The sequence below is a fragment of the Macaca fascicularis genome, chromosome 8, assembly GCF_037993035.2.
Source record: "Macaca fascicularis isolate 582-1 chromosome 8, T2T-MFA8v1.1".
NCBI classification, from domain to species: domain Eukaryota; kingdom Metazoa; phylum Chordata; class Mammalia; order Primates; family Cercopithecidae; genus Macaca; species Macaca fascicularis.
Window position 1 is genome coordinate 142,250,806 of NC_088382.1, and position 18,828 is coordinate 142,269,633.

Sequence of the window (18,828 nt, forward strand, 5' to 3'; positions counted from 1 at the left end):
ACAAGTCTTGAGCTCAGAGAAGAGGTTGGATCAAGTTGGGAGCAATGTAAAGAGTGTATTTACAGCCATGGGATTTGGTGAGAGCCATGAAGAGCTAATGCGAAAAGGAAGACAGCTGAGGAGTTTGCTATAGGGCACCCAAAAAACAAAACCAAAGGGATACATCAAAACTTAGAAAGATGAGCAGTCAGTAAGGTAGAAGAAAAATCAGAAGCAAAGAAATTGCTTTAAGAAGGATGGTACTGAACAATTTGATTCAAATCTGCTATGTCCAGTAAGACAAAGACTAAGAATTGAACACTGAATGTGGAAATAATATGGCTAAAGAAATTTTAGGATGATGGAATACACAGAAGTGGTTTCAAGAAGGAATGTGAAGTTAGGAACTGGAGACCAAGTCCAGACAATTCCATTAAATGGGGGCAGAGAAAAAGAGCTGTGGCTGGAAGGAAAACCAGGGGAAGGGAAATTGTTGCTTTTGTTTTGTTTAAGACAGAGATTTTTAGAATTTGTTTGCATATGGGTGAGATTGATCTAGCAGAGTGGAGAGAACTAGTGCAGAAGACCAAGGATAACTGAGCAACTAAGTCCTTGATAGGCAGAGGGGATGGAGTCAGGGTGCTTACACAGACTGATTTTGGATAGGAAGTTCACCGTCAGCAAGCAGAAGAGAGGGGAGTACATGGGACAGGTCCAGCTACACTGGTAAATTGGATGTTGGGAGGAAAAAACATCTCCTGATTGCTTTTTTTCTCAATGAAATAGGAAACAAGGTCCTCAGTTAAGACTGTGGAAGTGTCAGATGATGTTGGAAGTAAGGAGAAAGAAGGTACGAGAGCAGCCTGCAGGACAGTGGGAGAATGGACGGCCCAAGAAAATAAAGGAAGATTGCCAGAGTCCATTTGAGATCTGTGGTTATGAATTTAAGGTAAGACCAGAAAGTAGAAGTGAATGGTCTCCTCCAGCCACACAGGAGGACCAGCCCAAGAGTGGGTAGTGTGCTAGATTTAAATAGGGTTGGGGTTTTGTGAGGTGAGGATGATGGAAAGAGAAAAAAATAAGAGAGCAGAAGACAAATGACATTGATTTCTTTTTTCTTTTCCTTTTTCCTTGAGACAGGGTCTCACTCTGTCGCCGAGGAAGGAGTGCAGTGGCATGATCTCAGCTCACTGCAACCTCTGCCTCCCGGGTTCTAGCGATTCTCATGTCACAGACTCCCAAGTAGCTGGGATTACAGGCGTGTGCCACCACTCCCAGCTAATTTTTGCATTTTTAGTAGACATGGGGTTTCATCATGTTGGCCAGGCTGGTCTCAAACTCCTGACGTCAAGTGATCTGCCTGCCTCGGCCTCCCAAAGTGCTGGGATTATAGGCATGAGCCACTGCACCTGGCCCAAGGACTGATTTCTGTGATGAACCATGAAACTAAACCACGGCAAGAGAAGATGAGGGGTTAGCGGAGAGTAAGAAAAATAGGAGAGTGAATTATCTTATGGTCTTCATGGGGGCATTTGGTTGTTGGAGTCGAGGAAGTTCCCCCAGGAACATAAGAAATGGTATCTAGTGAGACACTCGCGGTGAAGTTTCTGATGTGGAAGAGATATTGATGGTGGCAAATCTAGGAATGAAAATGAAATCATGTGGTTGAGCTGAGCTGGAGAAGTGAGCTGGTTGGGGAAGTGAGAGGCCAGGGCTTCTGGTGGGTCACCTACATGTTTGATAAAGTCATCACCAAGACTGATGATGTCAGGAGTGGCAGAGAGAGACACTGGTGTGGGTGAAAGATCTTCAATGAATTGAGAAGGCTGGGGTTGAGAGTTGATCAGGGTGATGTAGATGACTGCGGGAAGAAGGGGCAGGGGTGCTATATCTAGATGGCTTGTGCTTCAACAGAGAAAGGGAGAAAGATGGCCTGAAAGTGGCAATGGGCTGTAACTGTCCCTGTAGTGTATGTGGTGAGGAAGAACAGTGGGCAGTCACAGAAGTGAATCCTCCACTTCAGTTAGTGAAAGAGGAGAAATGGTGGAGGCTTCAGGCTTTGCTGTCCAGGCTCAAGCTCCAGAGGGCACAGGGGTCCAAAAGAGGTGAGAATGAGTTGAGTTGGATCAGTGCCATTTGGGTATAAGATTCTGGACAGTGGTGCATGACCTGGGAGGGCAGGAACAGGGGACGATCGCATGTCGGGACGCAGTGCCACTGAGGAGGTGGTGGGTAATCAGTTCTTCATAGAATCACCCTCAGTAGAACTGGTTTTAGGGGCAGGTGAGGCTGCAGTGTGTGGGAAGAATGGTGGTCTTACCAGAGACACATGGAGTTCCGGGAGTCTCCCTTGAGCTCTGTTGTAGACTAAAGAGAGATGGCCTAAACTCGATTTCTGAACTCCATGAGGTCAGAAAGAAACTGGTCATAGTCACTGCTCTATCCCCAGGGCCTAGCCTAGTGTTCTGTCTTGCATTCCTGTCTGCTGTAGGTGCGTAAGGGGAAGGGATTATATATCTTATCATGGAAGTCACTAGAACTAGGTTAGCATGAGCAACTCAGAACCACCACCTATTAGCTGTGTGACCTTGGGCAAGTCACTCCACCTCTCTCAGGCCCAGGCTGGACATGTAAGAAAGAAATACTGTCTACCACCTGTGATTGCCGTGAAGATAAATGATGCCCAGAAATAATTCAAGATTGTGCCTTCACCATGATCATGACAGAGCAAATGAAATCATGACGGAAAATAGGTTTGAGTAATAAAATGAAGTGAATGAGATTTAGTCTGTAGGCTCTTTGGTCTGTATTTTGGCCACAAAAGGCTTTTCTGTCCTGCTTTTTAATTTCAAACTTTAAGACAGATAAAGAGGGTAGATTAGATATTATTATACTTGAAGATTTCCAGTTTGAGTATCTGTCCTCTATTAAATTCATTGAGGTTATTATATTGATTTCCTTCCCTAGCTCTCAAAGGCTTTGTATATGTGCTCCAGAGTATAAAGTAGATGTATAGACGGTACATCAGTATTCTCACCAGCTTGCTCATGGCAGAGTTTTAAAAATTCATAAATACAACAACAATGTGGTGGCAATTTTCAGGCATAAAACTGTATATGGTCCAAAGTTTCATGGGGTACATAAATAACTAAGATCTCCATATGCCAAGATCATTTGCTAGATGCCAAGACAATTATGCATTTGAAAACATAATAGATGTTTTCCCTTTAAATATGCACCAAATGACATTATTTTTAGACTCATCAAACTTGTTAAGAGCAGTCAGATATATTCTTTGCAGAGCAAACCTGGAATTGAAACAATGATTGACCAACACCATTGATTGACACTTTTGGGTCTTTAACTCTCTATTTGGCCTCACATACTTGGGCTCATTTACATTTAGGGCTTTCCCATCTTCAGTGATCAAAGTCCTGGGTGGTTTCACTTTCTTCTTTCTTTCACTTAAGATTGATGGTGGGTGAGAACAAGGGGCAGCATGGAAAGAAAAAATAAGCAAAGAGAATATAAAAGCAATTAATACATTTTTGTGAAACAGTTTTAAAAAAATTAATTGAACTTTTATGAACACATCAGCAATTCATTGTTCTGAAGTCCATTCCTTTAATTCTATGCTGGGAACTGACAATCAAGCCAGATTTTTTTACATGGTTGTATCTGTATCTGTACAGCAAAAAAATGACCAAGACAATTTGCCAGATAATTTGAATGAGGGAAGAAAACTCCTTTTCATGACTGTCTATTAATATTTAAATAAGTCTATTTTATACATGATTTACCCAGATAACTGTCGACTCTCCATTTGTGTACAGAGCTTCTGCTTTAGCTAAAATATGACATTTAACATACCAATTGAATAGAATCTATTCAATATAAATAAAAATATCAGCACAGAAGAATCTATGTAAAAGGATATTTCTCACAGCGTTATTTACAGTGGCAAACCCCTGGAACTGTTGTGAGTGCCCATCAGTGGAGGAATGGTTGAATCAACTGTGCTTCATTCATGCTATAACATATTTTGCAGCTATTTAAAAATGTACTTGCTCATTACTTATTGATTTAGAAAAGTGTTTATGATGTCTTTAGTGAGCAAAAATATATAAAACATAAATACATATTTGTTTTACAAAAAGACCCCAAATCCTACACTTGCAGAGATAATTTATACAATTATAAAGGGTTAAAAAAAATGTAGAGAGATCAACCCAAGCCTGCTAACAACACTCATTACGTTGAAGGGTTGGATAAGGGGTAAATAAAGGAAGCAAATAATAGAAGATTAATTGAGTAATATAAAATTAAAATGCAGTATGTAAATTCTATTTAAAAGATTACTGAAAGTATATAGAAACTTAAATAGGCAAATATGGACAATATCTAGATCAGATGGAAAAATTTGTTTAGATGATGGAACTGTTGGCAATTCTTTGCCTTAAATTTCTATTGTAACTTTAATACAGATTTTGTATCAGTTAACTTTATTTTAGAAAAAATCATTCACATTCTTCTGCATCTTAAGCTGGGCCTCCAGATCCAATGGAGTTAATATTTCAATGACTCAGGACAATTAAGGGGCATTCACAAGCCCTTGGCTTAACCCTACTCAGTGTAAAGCAGATCAGAGTTAGGAATAAAATATTTCTTTTGTCCCTGCTTACACCCAGTTAATAAAAATGGCAACACAATCAGAGGCAAACATCTCAGGGACTCACTGGATTGGGAAGTCTAAGGTGTCCAAAACATAGAGACTCAGATCTCCATCCCATTCAGCCTTACTTTATTAGGTGTCAGGGAGTAAAAATAAATTCTCCTTATTTCAGGCTCAATACATAATAGATTAGTTATTATTTATATATACCCACAGATATATAAATATACCATATGTGTGTATGGGTATATATGTAAGAAATATTTCACAGTCTATAAACATGTAGAACTTCCATTTTAAAGGGCTCTTGAGTCTGCAAAGCACTTTCACATGTATGGATGGGCTCATCTGATTTTCTTAACAGTACAGTGGGGTAGGTAAGACAGGTATGATAATCCCTGTTTAGCAGATGAAGAACCAGATAAGGAGAAGTTAGGTACTTGCCAACATCACACAGAGGGTAATAGTGGAGTCAGGACATGCATACATAATCTTATTCAATGCTCTTCCCAAAGGGCTGTGTGGTCCCTTAGTGTGAAAATCACCCACGTTTTACAAACCAGTATTTTAGATAAAATTTGATTTTTGATTGTTATACCTCCCTGTATTTCTAATTAATGAAAATTTTATGAAAGCAGCTGAGATTTCAAATCTTTTTTACTTCTACTTTCTTGCTTTTAGTTGTTAATCACAGAGAGAGATATTGTGTTTTGTTTCACTTGAGGCATTGCCATGTAGATTACTATATTTCAAGGCTAATTTATCACTTTCTCAAGCTCATGAATAATAAGTATTCCCATAAGTTATATATTTTACATACTAGACTTAAGCAATGACATGAAATGGAATGACACAAAATCTGTTTTTGAAAAATCTACTCTGAAGATAATAGCATAAACATCCTAGTTTCTAACAAATCATCAAATTATAGATAAACAATTCAAAAGTGAAATCATAGTGTTAAATGTCGAAGAAAGTTGTATTAGGAAAATAAAATGTCTAATAAAACTAATTTCCAATTCTTCACTTTGCAAATTAATAGAACAGACTCAAAAAGGAGCCCATTCATTCCACAAAATGAACTTTTTCTAGACTAGAAATACTAATGTATTAGTGTACCCTAATACACTATTATTGGGTATATTAAAAGTTGTAAAAAGCTGAAGACATACAAAAAACCTCTACCTAAAATGTCATAATTCATGACGTTCTAAAGAAGGTACTTTGATATTAATGAATGTTAGCCAATACAATTCAACAAAAAGCTATAGTTAGAAAAAACAAAATCTATATATGAGTGCTAAAGGTTTAACACAAATAATGGGGGAAAAAAATGGGCAATCATGAAAATATAGTTCATAAGTGGCTACTGCTTCCCTCTCATAGGAAAGAATGAAATACCTTAATTTTTCCTGATTTTTCCGTTGCTTTTCCATGTGTCTAAGAGTTTCCAATCTCGATTCAGGAGTAAACAAGCAGGGCTTATTCCAGAATTCCAAGTCATCTTCACTGTTGTCTAATTTCTTTGTGTTGTGTTCCTCTGTGTCTGGTGCCTGTAGGTGGTCTTTGCTCTCTAAAGAGGAACTAGGAAAAACAGAGCACTTAAGAACAATAATGGATTCATGAGCTTCATCCTTAATGCTGGCCTTTTAATATCTACATACTTTTCTTATGTTATCTTCTTACCTTTGAATGACAAAGTGACTCTGAAAGACAGTCTATCCAGGCCTGGTTACCCTGGCCTGGATATGTAGTGAGATCAACCCAAGGTTGTTAACATTCATTACATTGAAAGGTTGAATAGGGCAGACCTTCATACTCTATCATCAGGAATATTGAGGTAATCAGATTCCAGGGTTCACAGACCTGACTGCTAAGAATCACCTGGGGAGCTTTATAAAAAGTACAGATTCCTGGGTTCTCATCAGAAAGCCTATTCAGTAGATCTGAAGTAGTTCTGAAGTAGTAGATCTGAAGCCTGGGAATCTGTGTTTTATATTTTGCAGGAGATTCTGATGATCAGACAAGCAATCACCCCACTTCTAATCTCGTACCTGTCAATTACACTCTCCACACTACTCCCAGAGGGACTTTTCTAGCAGGCAAATTGGATCACATTATTTCTAGGTTTTTTAATGACCCTCTTATCTCCAAAATTTGCTTGTAGGACATATGACACTTTTTATAGTATGGCCTGTACCTAGTTTATTTTTCATGGATAACTTCTGATTATGTAGCTTTATATGGTAACAGGTCTCTCTTCCCTTTTATTCATGTTTTGTAGACTGTCAGAGAATTAAACAATGTCTCTATACGTCACCAAATGGGTATTATGTGAGATAGTCAACATTTGTTCAACATGGATCCCAAAAATATTTATTGAGCATCTTCTGTTGTGCCAGACACCAGAGATACAACCCTGGCCTACACAAACCATGACACTACTTTCAGGGAGATTCTATTCTTGTGGCAAGAAAATGACATCATTCAAGCAATAAACATTAGGTATAGTCTCTCTCCCCTTACCTCTCCCTAGAATAGACACTTTATTAGATGACATTAAATGAAAAAAATTACATGATGCCTTTAATACCAACTATAGAAAATAGTAGGTACTCAATACATGTTGGGTTTTGTTATTGAATGAGGTGACAAGAAAGGCTCCTTTAGTTGATCTTCAAACTAAAGATATTTTCTTCATTTTGACAATATCTTTTCAAATATATTTTCTTTATCTCGAAAATATTGTGAAAGATATTTTTCAAAGGGATGAACCAAAAATACTAGAACATGAAATTTAAGTAGCATCAATAGAATATATAGCAAAATTCTGCTGTCTTTACAGATACAATGCAACTAAATATTTTAATAAGCAAAATAATGCAAATTGCTGAAAATAAATAAATGTTTTGCTATACAGCTACAGTTCTTTATGGCACTGAAAGAATAATCTATGAAGGGTATCTATAATATTCTACAATATTCTAGATAATTGCCACTGAAATAATTGGTTCCATTCTCATTTAACCATTTAAATTATATTTTTCCTGGAAAGTGACTAATTGGTTCAATCTGGCCTTTTGCAAGCTAAAATAATAATTATAAAAACATAAAAATAACAGTACTTAAGAAAAATTATCAGAGATATCAGCTAAATAACATGTCTCCAAGGCAAAATGCATATAAATGTGTGTAGCTGGTTGATGAAACAAAGTGAGCTCATTAGTGTCTGATCAAAAAAACTTTCTCTTCAACCACTGCCTTCCAACCTGCTCTCTCAGAACTCTCTACTCATCCATAAGCAGATCCCACAGCTCTATAGTCACTTTTAAGAACAGTATAATCTCAGCTAAACATTTACTTTCAGATACTAAAGGGTCTAAAGTTTAAATAAAAGTTCAGACCTAAGTTTCAAATCGAAGCCATTCATTCCCTCCCTCTCCAACCCATTCTCTCTCCTGGCCCTGTTTCAGATTGGGGTGTGCATGGGAAGAGGGACACCCTCTCCTACTTTTCATTGTCATCCATTCCTTCCTCTGAATCCCATACCACTGGGCCTCTTAGGTTCAGAGGCTTCCTGCCTTCAGAATTTGGGGCCTGGGAAGATGAATGAGGAGAAGGTGAACATCTCTTATATGACCACTCCTATTATAACCTGGCTATTGCTACCCTTGCTGGGACCAATATCCAGATACTGGCTTTCTCTTCCTGCAGGCACCTTTGTCATTCTTGGAGACACTACAAGAACCCTCCAAGTGTACTGTTCACTGTTGAGGTGGTCAATATACTTCCTGGCTCCTTTTGTGATAATTCCCCAGCTTCTGCCACTGATAATCCACCCCTTAGTTTCTTATCGCTGCTGTCCTATTGGACAGCATCTCTTCAAGACAGTTCAAATCCAGCTCTTCTACCATGTCCACTTGGTCTATACAATATTCACAAATCCTGGCTGGGTGGGGTGGCTCACGCCTGTAATCCCAGCACTTTGGGAGGCCGAGGTGGGCATATCACGAGGTCAGGAGTGAGAGACTAGCCTGACCAACATGGTGAAATCCATCTCTACTAAAGGTACAAAAATTACTCAGGCATGGTGGCACACACCTGTAATCCCAGCTACTCAGGAGGCTGAGGCAGGAGAATCGCTTGAACCCAGGAGGCAGAGAGGTTGCAGTGAGCCGAGATCGCATCATTGCACTCCAGCCTGGGAGACAGAGTGAGACTCTGTCTGATAAAAAAAAAAAAAAAAAAAAAAAAAGATATTCACAAAATCCTTGGCATATGAAGTGTGAGCTGTTGCCATTAATACCTTCTTCCCTGATCCCTCTGCTCCAGGTCACTTTCTATCTTTTCAATTCTCCAGGCTGGAGGCAGGCTCTACCTAGTCAAGAGGTAAATGTCCATCTCCCTTTCTTGCAGCCTCTGATTCTCTGTAGTGTTTCTTCTTGAAGCCTTGAGAGGGAAATAACCTCCTACTCCTCACCAACTAATTCAATGATTCAGGATTTCAATGATTCTCCTCCAGAATGTCTATGTTTCTGTTCAAGCAGGCTAAATAGGGTGAGAATGGTGAAGACTTAAGGATTAGCCAGGTCTATGGGGGAGGCAAGAAGGCACCTGCAAGAAACCGCACTGTAACCTTCTACTAAAATACAAGGAACAGATCATTTTAACTTTTGTAAACTTTTAAAAGCCAAGGATAGTAAATTATCTCCAAGATATTGTATGTGCCTATTACATAACTTTGATGCCAAACAGCAGGAAAAAAATACAATGAGACAAGGATATTATAGCATAAACTCACTAATGAACACAGGTTCAAATATTAAAATAAGATATTAGCAAAATCAATGGAGCAATGCATTAGCAAATAATCATGGACAAAGGATGTTTATCCCAGAAATTCAAGGATGGTTTAACATTAGAAATTCTATTAATGTAATTCAACACAGTAACAGAAAAACACTATTATCTCAATAAATTTGGGGAAAGCATTTAAAAATCAATATAATGCATGTGATGATAAAAGCTCCTCATCAACTAAGAATAGAAGGAAGCTTACTTAACAAGACCCAAAAACCCATAGCAAACATTATACTTAATGATGAGAAATTGCAAACATTCTTTTTAAAGTCAGAAACAAGATACAGATACCCATTCTTAACGCTACTATTCCACTCCATACTGGAGACCTTTGCAGGCAACATGAAGAAAATAAAGTAGAAGGAGAGGGATTGGAAAACAATTTTCAAGTTACTGCTTACAAACAATGTATTTTTCCAGTTAGAAAACGCAGGATTGCCTCTTTCATAAAGGTTAGCAAGATTAATACAGTATCAGTATACAGAAATAATTTGTCCCTTTAAATATCAGCAAAACCAATTACATCTATTTTTAAAATCTTATTCTACAAGATACTTAGAAATAGAGACAATGAAAGATGGTTTAAGACTTTTATAGTGAAAATTTAAAACCTCATTGAATGACTCAGAAGAAGGTCTAAGTAAATAGAGCTCTTCCAAAGTTCAGCAAGGAAAGAATCAATGTCATGAAGATGCCAACTTTCCCCCAATTAACATACAAATTAAATGCAATTTCAATCAAAATTCCACTAGGGATTTTTAAGGAATTTGATTAGCAGCGGATTCTAAAACTCATACAGACAAGTAAGGAACTAAAAATAGCCAAGATAACTTTGAAAAATGAGAATATCTCCTACCAAATATCAAGATATGCTATAAATCTATACAAACTAAAACCAGGTAGAAGTGCTCCTATGGAACAGTCTAGGGAACTCAGAGATGAACCCATGAATACATGGTTTGAAGGGATTAGTAAGGGTGGCATTTCAGATCAGTGGGAAAAGAATAGCACCTTAATAAATGGTACAGAGACAATTAGCTACCCATATGAAAAACCATTAGTACCCTACCCTATACATTGGCAAAGGTTAATTCCAGATAAAAAGATACAAACAGATATGGTACTGGGATAAAGAAGCATTCCATAAACAAGACAAAAATGTACAAATAAGTTTAACTACATTAATATTTTTAAACTTCATAAAACACAAGCACTTATAATTAAACACAAGTCACAGACTGGGAGAAGACACTTGTAAAGCACATAACCACCAAAGAATATATTTTTTATTTGTATCCAGAATATAAAAGAACTATCAATAAGAAAAAAACTTAACAACTTATTTAAAACAAGTAGGGGACTTGAATAGAGGATATCTGAATAACCAACAAACATATAAAACATATTTAAAATATTCAAATTCACTAGTAACTATAGAAATGCAAATTAATTTTTTTTTAAATAGAGGATACTATACACTATGCAACACACTTGATTGGCCAATATTTTAAAATATATTATCCAGTATTGGCAAAGATTGAAAACTCCTGTATATTGATATATTAGCATAAATTATTACAAGTACTCTGGAAAACAATTTGGCAGTATGTATAAAGTTGAAAAGATATCATGATTGTTGTAGCAATGCCATTGCTAAATACCCTGAAGAAACTTTCATACCTGAACAAGGAGACAAGGGCAACATTGCTTGAATATCTCAACAAATGTTCAACATGGATTCGAGAAATATTTATTGGGCATCTTCTGTTGTGCCAGGCACCAGAGATACAGCCCTGGCCAAGATAGACCATGATGCTACTTTCAGGAGATTCTACTCTTGTGAGAATTGGAAATGGGAATAGGGAAAACAACGTGCATGGCCAGCCAAAGAGGGATGGCTGTGTCCAGGTTGACCGGCTGGCACCACTAGAAGGATTGTATGTGTTGTTGGAGCTGCTGCACCTTCTGATTGGTCAGGGCAAGTGAAATACTGGCTATTAACTATTTTGAATATTACCTCTGGGATAAATTATAATTTATTCATCCAACTGGATATTATTCTATACTTAAAATGAATTAGTTTTACATTAGATTTATATGCATAAATCTCAAAAACATGTTGCATGAAAAGCAAAGCTATAGAAAGATATCATTCATGCTAAACACACATACTCAAACTACTATTGTTTAAGGAGGCATACTTGTGAAATAAAGGTATTAAAAATATGAATGAATCAACATATATCAAATACGCACCAGCTTCAGGATAGCAGACGCCACCAGGATGAAGAGAGGAATGGGATGAAGGGGAAGTACTTAAGGAGCTTCTACACTCTTAATGATATTTTATTTCTTATTTAAAAAAAGATCCAAAGCAAATATATTGTCATTTATTAAATGTAGGTGGTAGAACTACAAGCTGCCTATATAACTATTTTCAAACATTTATGTATGTCTGAAATACTCTATAAGTATTATTTCCCTAATTTTAAGGGATTCTGTTATCTAAATACCTTACACTTTAACTGTATGGAATCAAATCAACTGACTATAATTGCAATTCACTTAAAATAAATAAACATGAAAATTTTAATTTAAAAAAGTTATTAATCACATTAAGAATGTATTCAGTATATAAAGAAAACAGAATGTTGTATGATACAATTAGAATTATTCAAATTATAATACTGTGATTTGTATTTAACTTTTCTAAAATACTCCTAGTTTGTAAATCAAAGTACACCTGTTAATTCATCTTTTCTGTACATATTTTATGGATTTTTCTGAGAATAATTTTAGATGGAAATTAAAGTTACTAGTTTAAAAAGGAATTTTTCCCCCAAGGAAAGAAAGCCTTACAGAATTGTCACAAGCAATGGGATGCTCATATTCTTCCATCCAAAATTCACATCATGTTTTATTCTTCAAATTAATCCGGAATATAAGTGTACTGCAAAGAACTTGGAAAGAGAATACAGTTTGCTGCTTTTAACAAAAGTTGACTAGAAAGTAAACTAATAATTTACATACAGAGTAGCATTGATGTCTGTGTACCAACGTCCGTCAAAGCCTGCGTTACTTCTCTTGTCTTCATTTTTATCCTCTTCTTGGTGTTTCCGCTGAGCCTCTTCCTTGAGTTTGGCTCGTTTAAGACAGTGATCTTTTTCCTGCTCTCTGATTTGTGGTTCAATTATTGAATACTCCTGCAATGCCTTAATCCTTTCTGAAGGCTCTATTTCTTTACCATCCAACCACTTAAACAAAAAACAATAAATATAGTACAATTGTTCAAAAGTAGCAGTGTGAATCAGCCCCAGGTTGATTTTGATTAGAACTTTTGAAACTTAGAAATAATAATACACCACAGTGATAGAGAATTAAAACAATATAATTAATGGGAAATATCAGAACATTGTTCTAAATCAATGTTTATTTCATACAATTTACACAGTTTTAAAAATACCTTTACTGGCAATAATAATGATTAGGTCTTCTGTTAAAAATGATAATTAATACAAACTCTCAAAATATTTTATGTTAATTTTATAATTGCTCACTATGTCAAAAATGTCAATGCTTAAGTCAAATCATAGCTTCCAAGTACAACAATGGCACTTCTCAAAAGCTCTCTACAGGCAAAAAAAAGTCCTTGAATATTACGCATGATTGGCCTCTAATACAAATGAGCCCGTGTTTCACCCTTAACAAGATAGATAGGCTATTGTTACAGCATTGTTTACATCTGATACTTCAATTATGATTTTCCAAAGTAAAATATTAAAATAAAAGTGTCAATTAAAACCTAAAATGTTAGAGCTAACAGTTTAAAGATACCTATTTATCTACCCAGCCTTATTCTGCAAAATGAGGTGAGGTATTTAGGAAGGTGTGGTTGGAAGATAATGGTTCCCCAAGAATGTCCATGTTCTAATCTCCATGAATGTTACCTTACATGACAAAAGGGACTTTACAGGTTTGATTAGGTTAAGGATCTTGGATGATCAGGGTGATTCGTGTAAGGACCACAGAGGTCCTTATAAGTACGAGAGAGAGACATGAGTGTCAGAGTTAGGGAGAGATGTAAAGTTGGCATAATGATGTCTTTGGAGATGGAGGAAGAGGCCATGAGCCTAAAAATGCAAGTATCCTCTAGAAGCTGAAAGGGGCAAAGTAAGGGATTCTCTCCTAGAGCCTGAAGAAAGAATAGCCCTGACAACACCTTGATTTTAGCCCAGTGAAACCATTTCAGGCTTTTGATCTCCAAAATCATAAGGTAATACATTTGTATTGTTTTAAGTCACTAAATTTGTCTCAATTTGTTACAGCAGCAATAAGAAACATATAAAAGGGGGAAAAATACACAGAAAGATTTAGTAAAATACAAATTAAAAAATTATTAGAATCAGCTGAATTATAAGTCAAAATTATGTAGAGATTTGGTAAAAAGATAATTCCAAATATGCTTTGGTCATAAGAACTCATATGGTTGCTATAGATGGGCTGCAGATTTGGTTCCAAGCTTCTTGGCAGCCAAAGTGAAATAGAAAAACATAATTAGTTACACAATTTTCATGGTCTTTAAGGAAAAAATAGTTTGTAGCTTCCCTCTAACATGCAGCTCTAAAACACACTTCTAGCACAGAGTTTCATAATGGAGACCTTGAGAGATGTCAGGCATTGTTTCTCCAGAAATATGTCCATACAGTCACAGGTTTCATAGGGCTGTTTCTTGTAGTATCCTTCAATAAAGGTATCCTCATACCATTATGTATGAGGCCATAATGATGAACCCAATGCAATAAAACCTATTATTTAAGGCATTAAGTAATTGTGGTCCACATACTTAATCTGATCTAGTTTAATACAGGGTTGGGATCAAATCAATTTGGAAATTTTGGGATAAATGAAATTTACTTATTTTGTAAGTGTACATAAGTAAATACACTAATATAAATATATGAATCAACATAATTATAAATATATTTATATATAATTAATACTATATAAATATAGTACTTTCATAAATTTCTGTTAAGTCATCCAATTTGTAGTACTTTGTTATATTAATTTATATAGTATAATTTATATATAAATATATATTATTAACATAAATACATTATATATAACTGTGTATTATAATAAGCTAGAAAACTCTAGCTTATTACAGATAATTTCTTTCGACTGAGATTTTTTCCCAACAGAACCCTGGGGAACAAGGTGATCTTTTCTTCTTTGTAATTGAAGTACATTGATTGATTGATTGATTTCTGTCTTATAAACGGTTTAAGTGTATTTTGACTTAATTAGCACTACTATTCCTAAAAGGCTATGACAACTGAACCCTCTGTCACTTTACTGACAGGAGGCAAAAGACCTCATAATAATAACTAATGACAAGTTCGGGACTGTACCCCAGCACCTATTCTAGGAACCTCACTTTTTTGGTGATTTCTGTTCATCTTTGAAATTGGCCCACATTTCCTTCAAGCCAAAATCACGTCTGAGTTTAGAAGGCCTAAGAATCATAGATTCAGTTTTAAGCTGAGCGTTTCTTTATCTTTCTTCACCCAGGATTCCTGCAGCACAAAGGTGGAGTGTCCGCACTTATTGGTAATAACCGTGCAAGTGCTGAAGCAGAGAAAGGGACACTAAGGTGTATTGAAGGCCTCACAGAACTCCCTTGAAGTAGGAATTATGATCCCACTATACATCAGTAAAATGAGGCACGCAATTCACAGGCAGTGGAAGCAGGTGTCAGACCTTGGTTTGTCTGCTAACAAATCTGTTTCCCACTGCACTGCAGGGTCTACCTACTTCTGGAGTGGCTCAGACACTGGGAAGAAAATCCTTGAAAAGGGCTGACTCTCCTCACACCTCTTCTATGTGACTATCTAAAATAACTACTCTGTTGTTATGGGTAAAATTGACAAAAAAAGATGTTGAAGTCCTAACCCCCAGCAGCTCAAATCATGGACTTTTTGGCAACAGAGTCATTATGGATGTAATTCGTTGAGACTAAATCATCCTGAAGCAGGTGGGCTCCAAGCCAATATAACTGGTGTCTTTATAAAGAGAGAGCTCTGTGAAGAGGAAGGCAGAGACCCTCAGGTAATGTGTCTACAAGCTCAAGAATGCCAAAGATTGGCCAGCAAATCAGCAGAAGCTAGGAGGGAGGCATGGAGCAGATTCTCCCTTGCAGCCCCTGGAAGGAACCAACCCCATCAACATCTTGAACTTGAACGTCTGGCCTTCAGAGCTATAAAATGACACATTTCTGTTGTTTAAGCCATCTAGTTTGCAGTACTTTGTTACAGCAGCCCTAGGAAAGTAATACATTTATTAACACAATTCCTTTCAAGCAGCTCACAAGCTTTCAATGAAATGGTAATTAAGATTCTATAGTATATCAAACTATTTTAAAATATTAATAAATATATGAATGCTATTTTTCAAAAAGGGGTTGTTTTCTATTGAAGCAGTTGATTTGGAGAAGTCTTTCTGAAAGGAAAGACTTGATCCAAAGCCTGTAATTTAACCCAGAGAGAAGCAGTGAGTGTGGGTATAGTGTGAATGGTGGAGGCATCAAGGTTGGACTCATGTAGGTTCAAATCCCACTGGTGTCACTTGTCAGATCTGTCAGCCTAAACAAGCAGCATTAACTCCCCGAGCTCTGAATGCACCTAATTGTCTCCCTGATTGGGTCTGGGAGGATCAGAAACACTGTGCACAAAGTACCTGGCACAACCTCTGACCCTGTCTGCGGCAGCCATATGATGGCTCTCACACCTTTAGCCTGACCAGGCTCAGCTGTGGTGGCCATGAGGACTCCTGGACCCTTAGCCCTTCCAAGGGCATGGCTCACAGCATTACACTACAAGACCTAGTTCTATGATAGTCTAGGTCTCATCAGTTCATTTTCTAGGAAATCACTGTATAATAACGATCAGTTTAGGTTACATATGAGACAATTTATTATTTATTCTATATTCAATTACCTGAATCACTCATTCTCTTAATCTGAGAAATTTTACAGTAGAAGAAATGTATTCCATTAATCCAGCAGTCAGCAGTCTCTTGACTGCAGAGAACACAGAAGTCTAAGAAACAAATATCCTTTGAGAACTGAAAAAATGCCTGTTGCACAGGCGATGTATCCATGCATTCTCTTTCCAGGAACATGGAGCCACATGCAGGCTGGGAACTCTTGGACTTACATGAAACTTAACATTGCTATTTTAATATTCTCTGTTGTATGATTTCTCAAGAAATAATATTTTTCCCTCAGTTCTAAAATTATTCGATTGGGGGGATATGGTATAAGAGTAACATAAACAGTCATAGTTGTCAAATGAGGTCCCTGCACCAGCAGCAGCACTTACAGATTTTGTTAGAAATGTGAAATCTCAGGCCCCATGTCAGACCTGACACAGAAACCCTGGGGGAGGAGCACAGCAGTCTGTGTTTTGAAAAGGCCTCTACATGTTCTGATGCACACCAAAGACTGTGAACTTGCCGGGCACAGCAGTTCACGCCTGTAATCCCAGCACTTTGGGAGGCTGAGGCAGGTGGATCACCTGAGGTCAGGAGTTCAAGACTAGCCTGGCCAACATGGTGAAATCTCATCTCTACTAAAAATACAAAAGTAGGCGGGTGTGGTGGCACATGCCTGTAATCCCAGCTACTTGGGAAGCTGAGGCAGGAGAATCACTTGAACCTGGGAGGCGTGGGTTGCAGTGAACTGAGATCATGCCATTGTACTCCAGCCTGCGCAAGAAGAGAACAAGAGCGAAACTCCTTCTCAAAAAAAAAAAAAAAGAAAAGAAAAATTTAAAAAAGACAGTGAACCACTGCTACAAAGAAAATGTTAAGAAAAAGCAATGATAAAAAATAATAATTATAAAAGCACAGTAGCTTAAGACTATGTAATACAAAGGTACATAGCTGTAGCTACTTCTAAAACCCTAAACTTTTGGTTTGCTACAAGTAATAATGAATTCTAATCAGTAATGATGAATGTTCTTTGTAACTATGATTTGAACTCATTGAGAAAAAGTCAAATTAAGTTCTGTAAGTTTTGGATGAGAAAGGTGAAAAATATGCAATTTATTTTTCAGGGATTTATTAAAACTATTTAAACAATATTAAAGGTCTAGCCATTCAGATAATTACTTTGGGCTCTTTGGAATATTCCATTATCTGAAACAACACATTCATTGTTGCTGCAAGTAAAGCAGGAATTATTATAGTTGCTCATGCTCATTTCTCTGTGATTTCTGCACCATTAAAATAACCATACCTTTAGTTGTGGAAGAGTTGCTACCACGAACTCTCTATAGTGGTCAAAGAAAGCACATGGGTTCCCCATGAGAAAGAGCTCCTTCAGATGGATATTGTGCTTCAAGGTTTTAATGCTGCTCAGCTCTCCAATGAAATTTACAGTCAAGTCAAGTTTTGCCAGCTCTTCGCATCCTGTTGAGAAAAATAAAATGAAAACAAAGCAAATAAAGAAAAATCACAGTGGTAATAAAACATGTGTAATAGCACATAATAGAAGTAACAGTTGTTGTATTTTCAGTCTGCTGATTTATTGCATTGCTTACCATGAAGTGATTTTTCAGAAATATCAACTCAAAGGCTTCATCTTAACTCATTTTTATATTTCTGTCTCCCCTTATTTTCACCCTCTGAGTCCTTCCAGCCAGGGGAAATCACTTTCCCTGCTTACAACAAGACTGGTTATTTTTTTTTGATTTGGTCACTATCTGGCATGAAAAAAGCAAAAGTATAAGCTGCTACTACAGTGGGTGCTACCTCAGAACAAAACTCCTACTAGAGAGGGCACCTGGAACCTGTCCTCTTGAGTTTTAGCAGGTCGGTAGGACATATTTCATCTTGGAGGGTGATAGTGGAAAGTTTCTCCAAAAAGAAAGGCATTTCATAAAACCAGTGCATCAGAACCAGTATTTGCAAAGTCACCTAGCAGAGAGAGAATGGCTCTAAGGCCACCAAGAACTGAACTGAAGGTATTAACAAAAGTGAAGAATAAGATGTTTTGATGTTCAAAGGAATAATAGAAAAAGGGTGAGTCACTGAAGTAGGGTTTTATAGTAAATCTGACCCATCCACCTTCATTACAGAGATAGCCAGATGCTATAGAAACTTGAATCGAATCTAAATTTGAATTTGAATTAATCCCCTCATTCACATTCCATGCAAATTTGGTGGCTAGGAGTCCAGACTTGGGAATTAGACAGATACAAGTTCAAGTGCTTCCTCTACCTCATCCTTGCTAATGTGACCTTGGGTAAGTTACAAGC

The 18,828-nt window shown here is 36.9% G+C and overlaps 1 protein-coding gene across 6 annotated transcripts in view; it reads right to left on the bottom strand.

The window, feature by feature from the left end:
• DNAAF11 (dynein axonemal assembly factor 11) overlaps window positions 1-18,828 on the bottom strand; it is a 95,174-nt gene that overhangs the window by 46,149 nt on the left and 30,197 nt on the right. For all 6 annotated transcript variants that reach the window (XR_012416645.1, XM_065519640.2, XM_065519639.2 and 3 more), the window contains exons 4-7: window positions 17,808-17,980; window positions 12,542-12,765; window positions 6,053-6,235; window positions 3,366-3,443 (exon numbers count right to left, since the gene is read on the bottom strand). Coding sequence is in view for 5 of the 6 variants with exons in the window: in XM_065519640.2 (XP_065375712.1) it covers window positions 3,366-3,443; window positions 6,053-6,235; window positions 12,542-12,765; window positions 17,808-17,980 (658 nt within the window). In the remaining variant the exon portion in view is untranslated. The remainder of the gene's footprint in view (window positions 1-3,365; window positions 3,444-6,052; window positions 6,236-12,541; window positions 12,766-17,807; window positions 17,981-18,828) is intronic.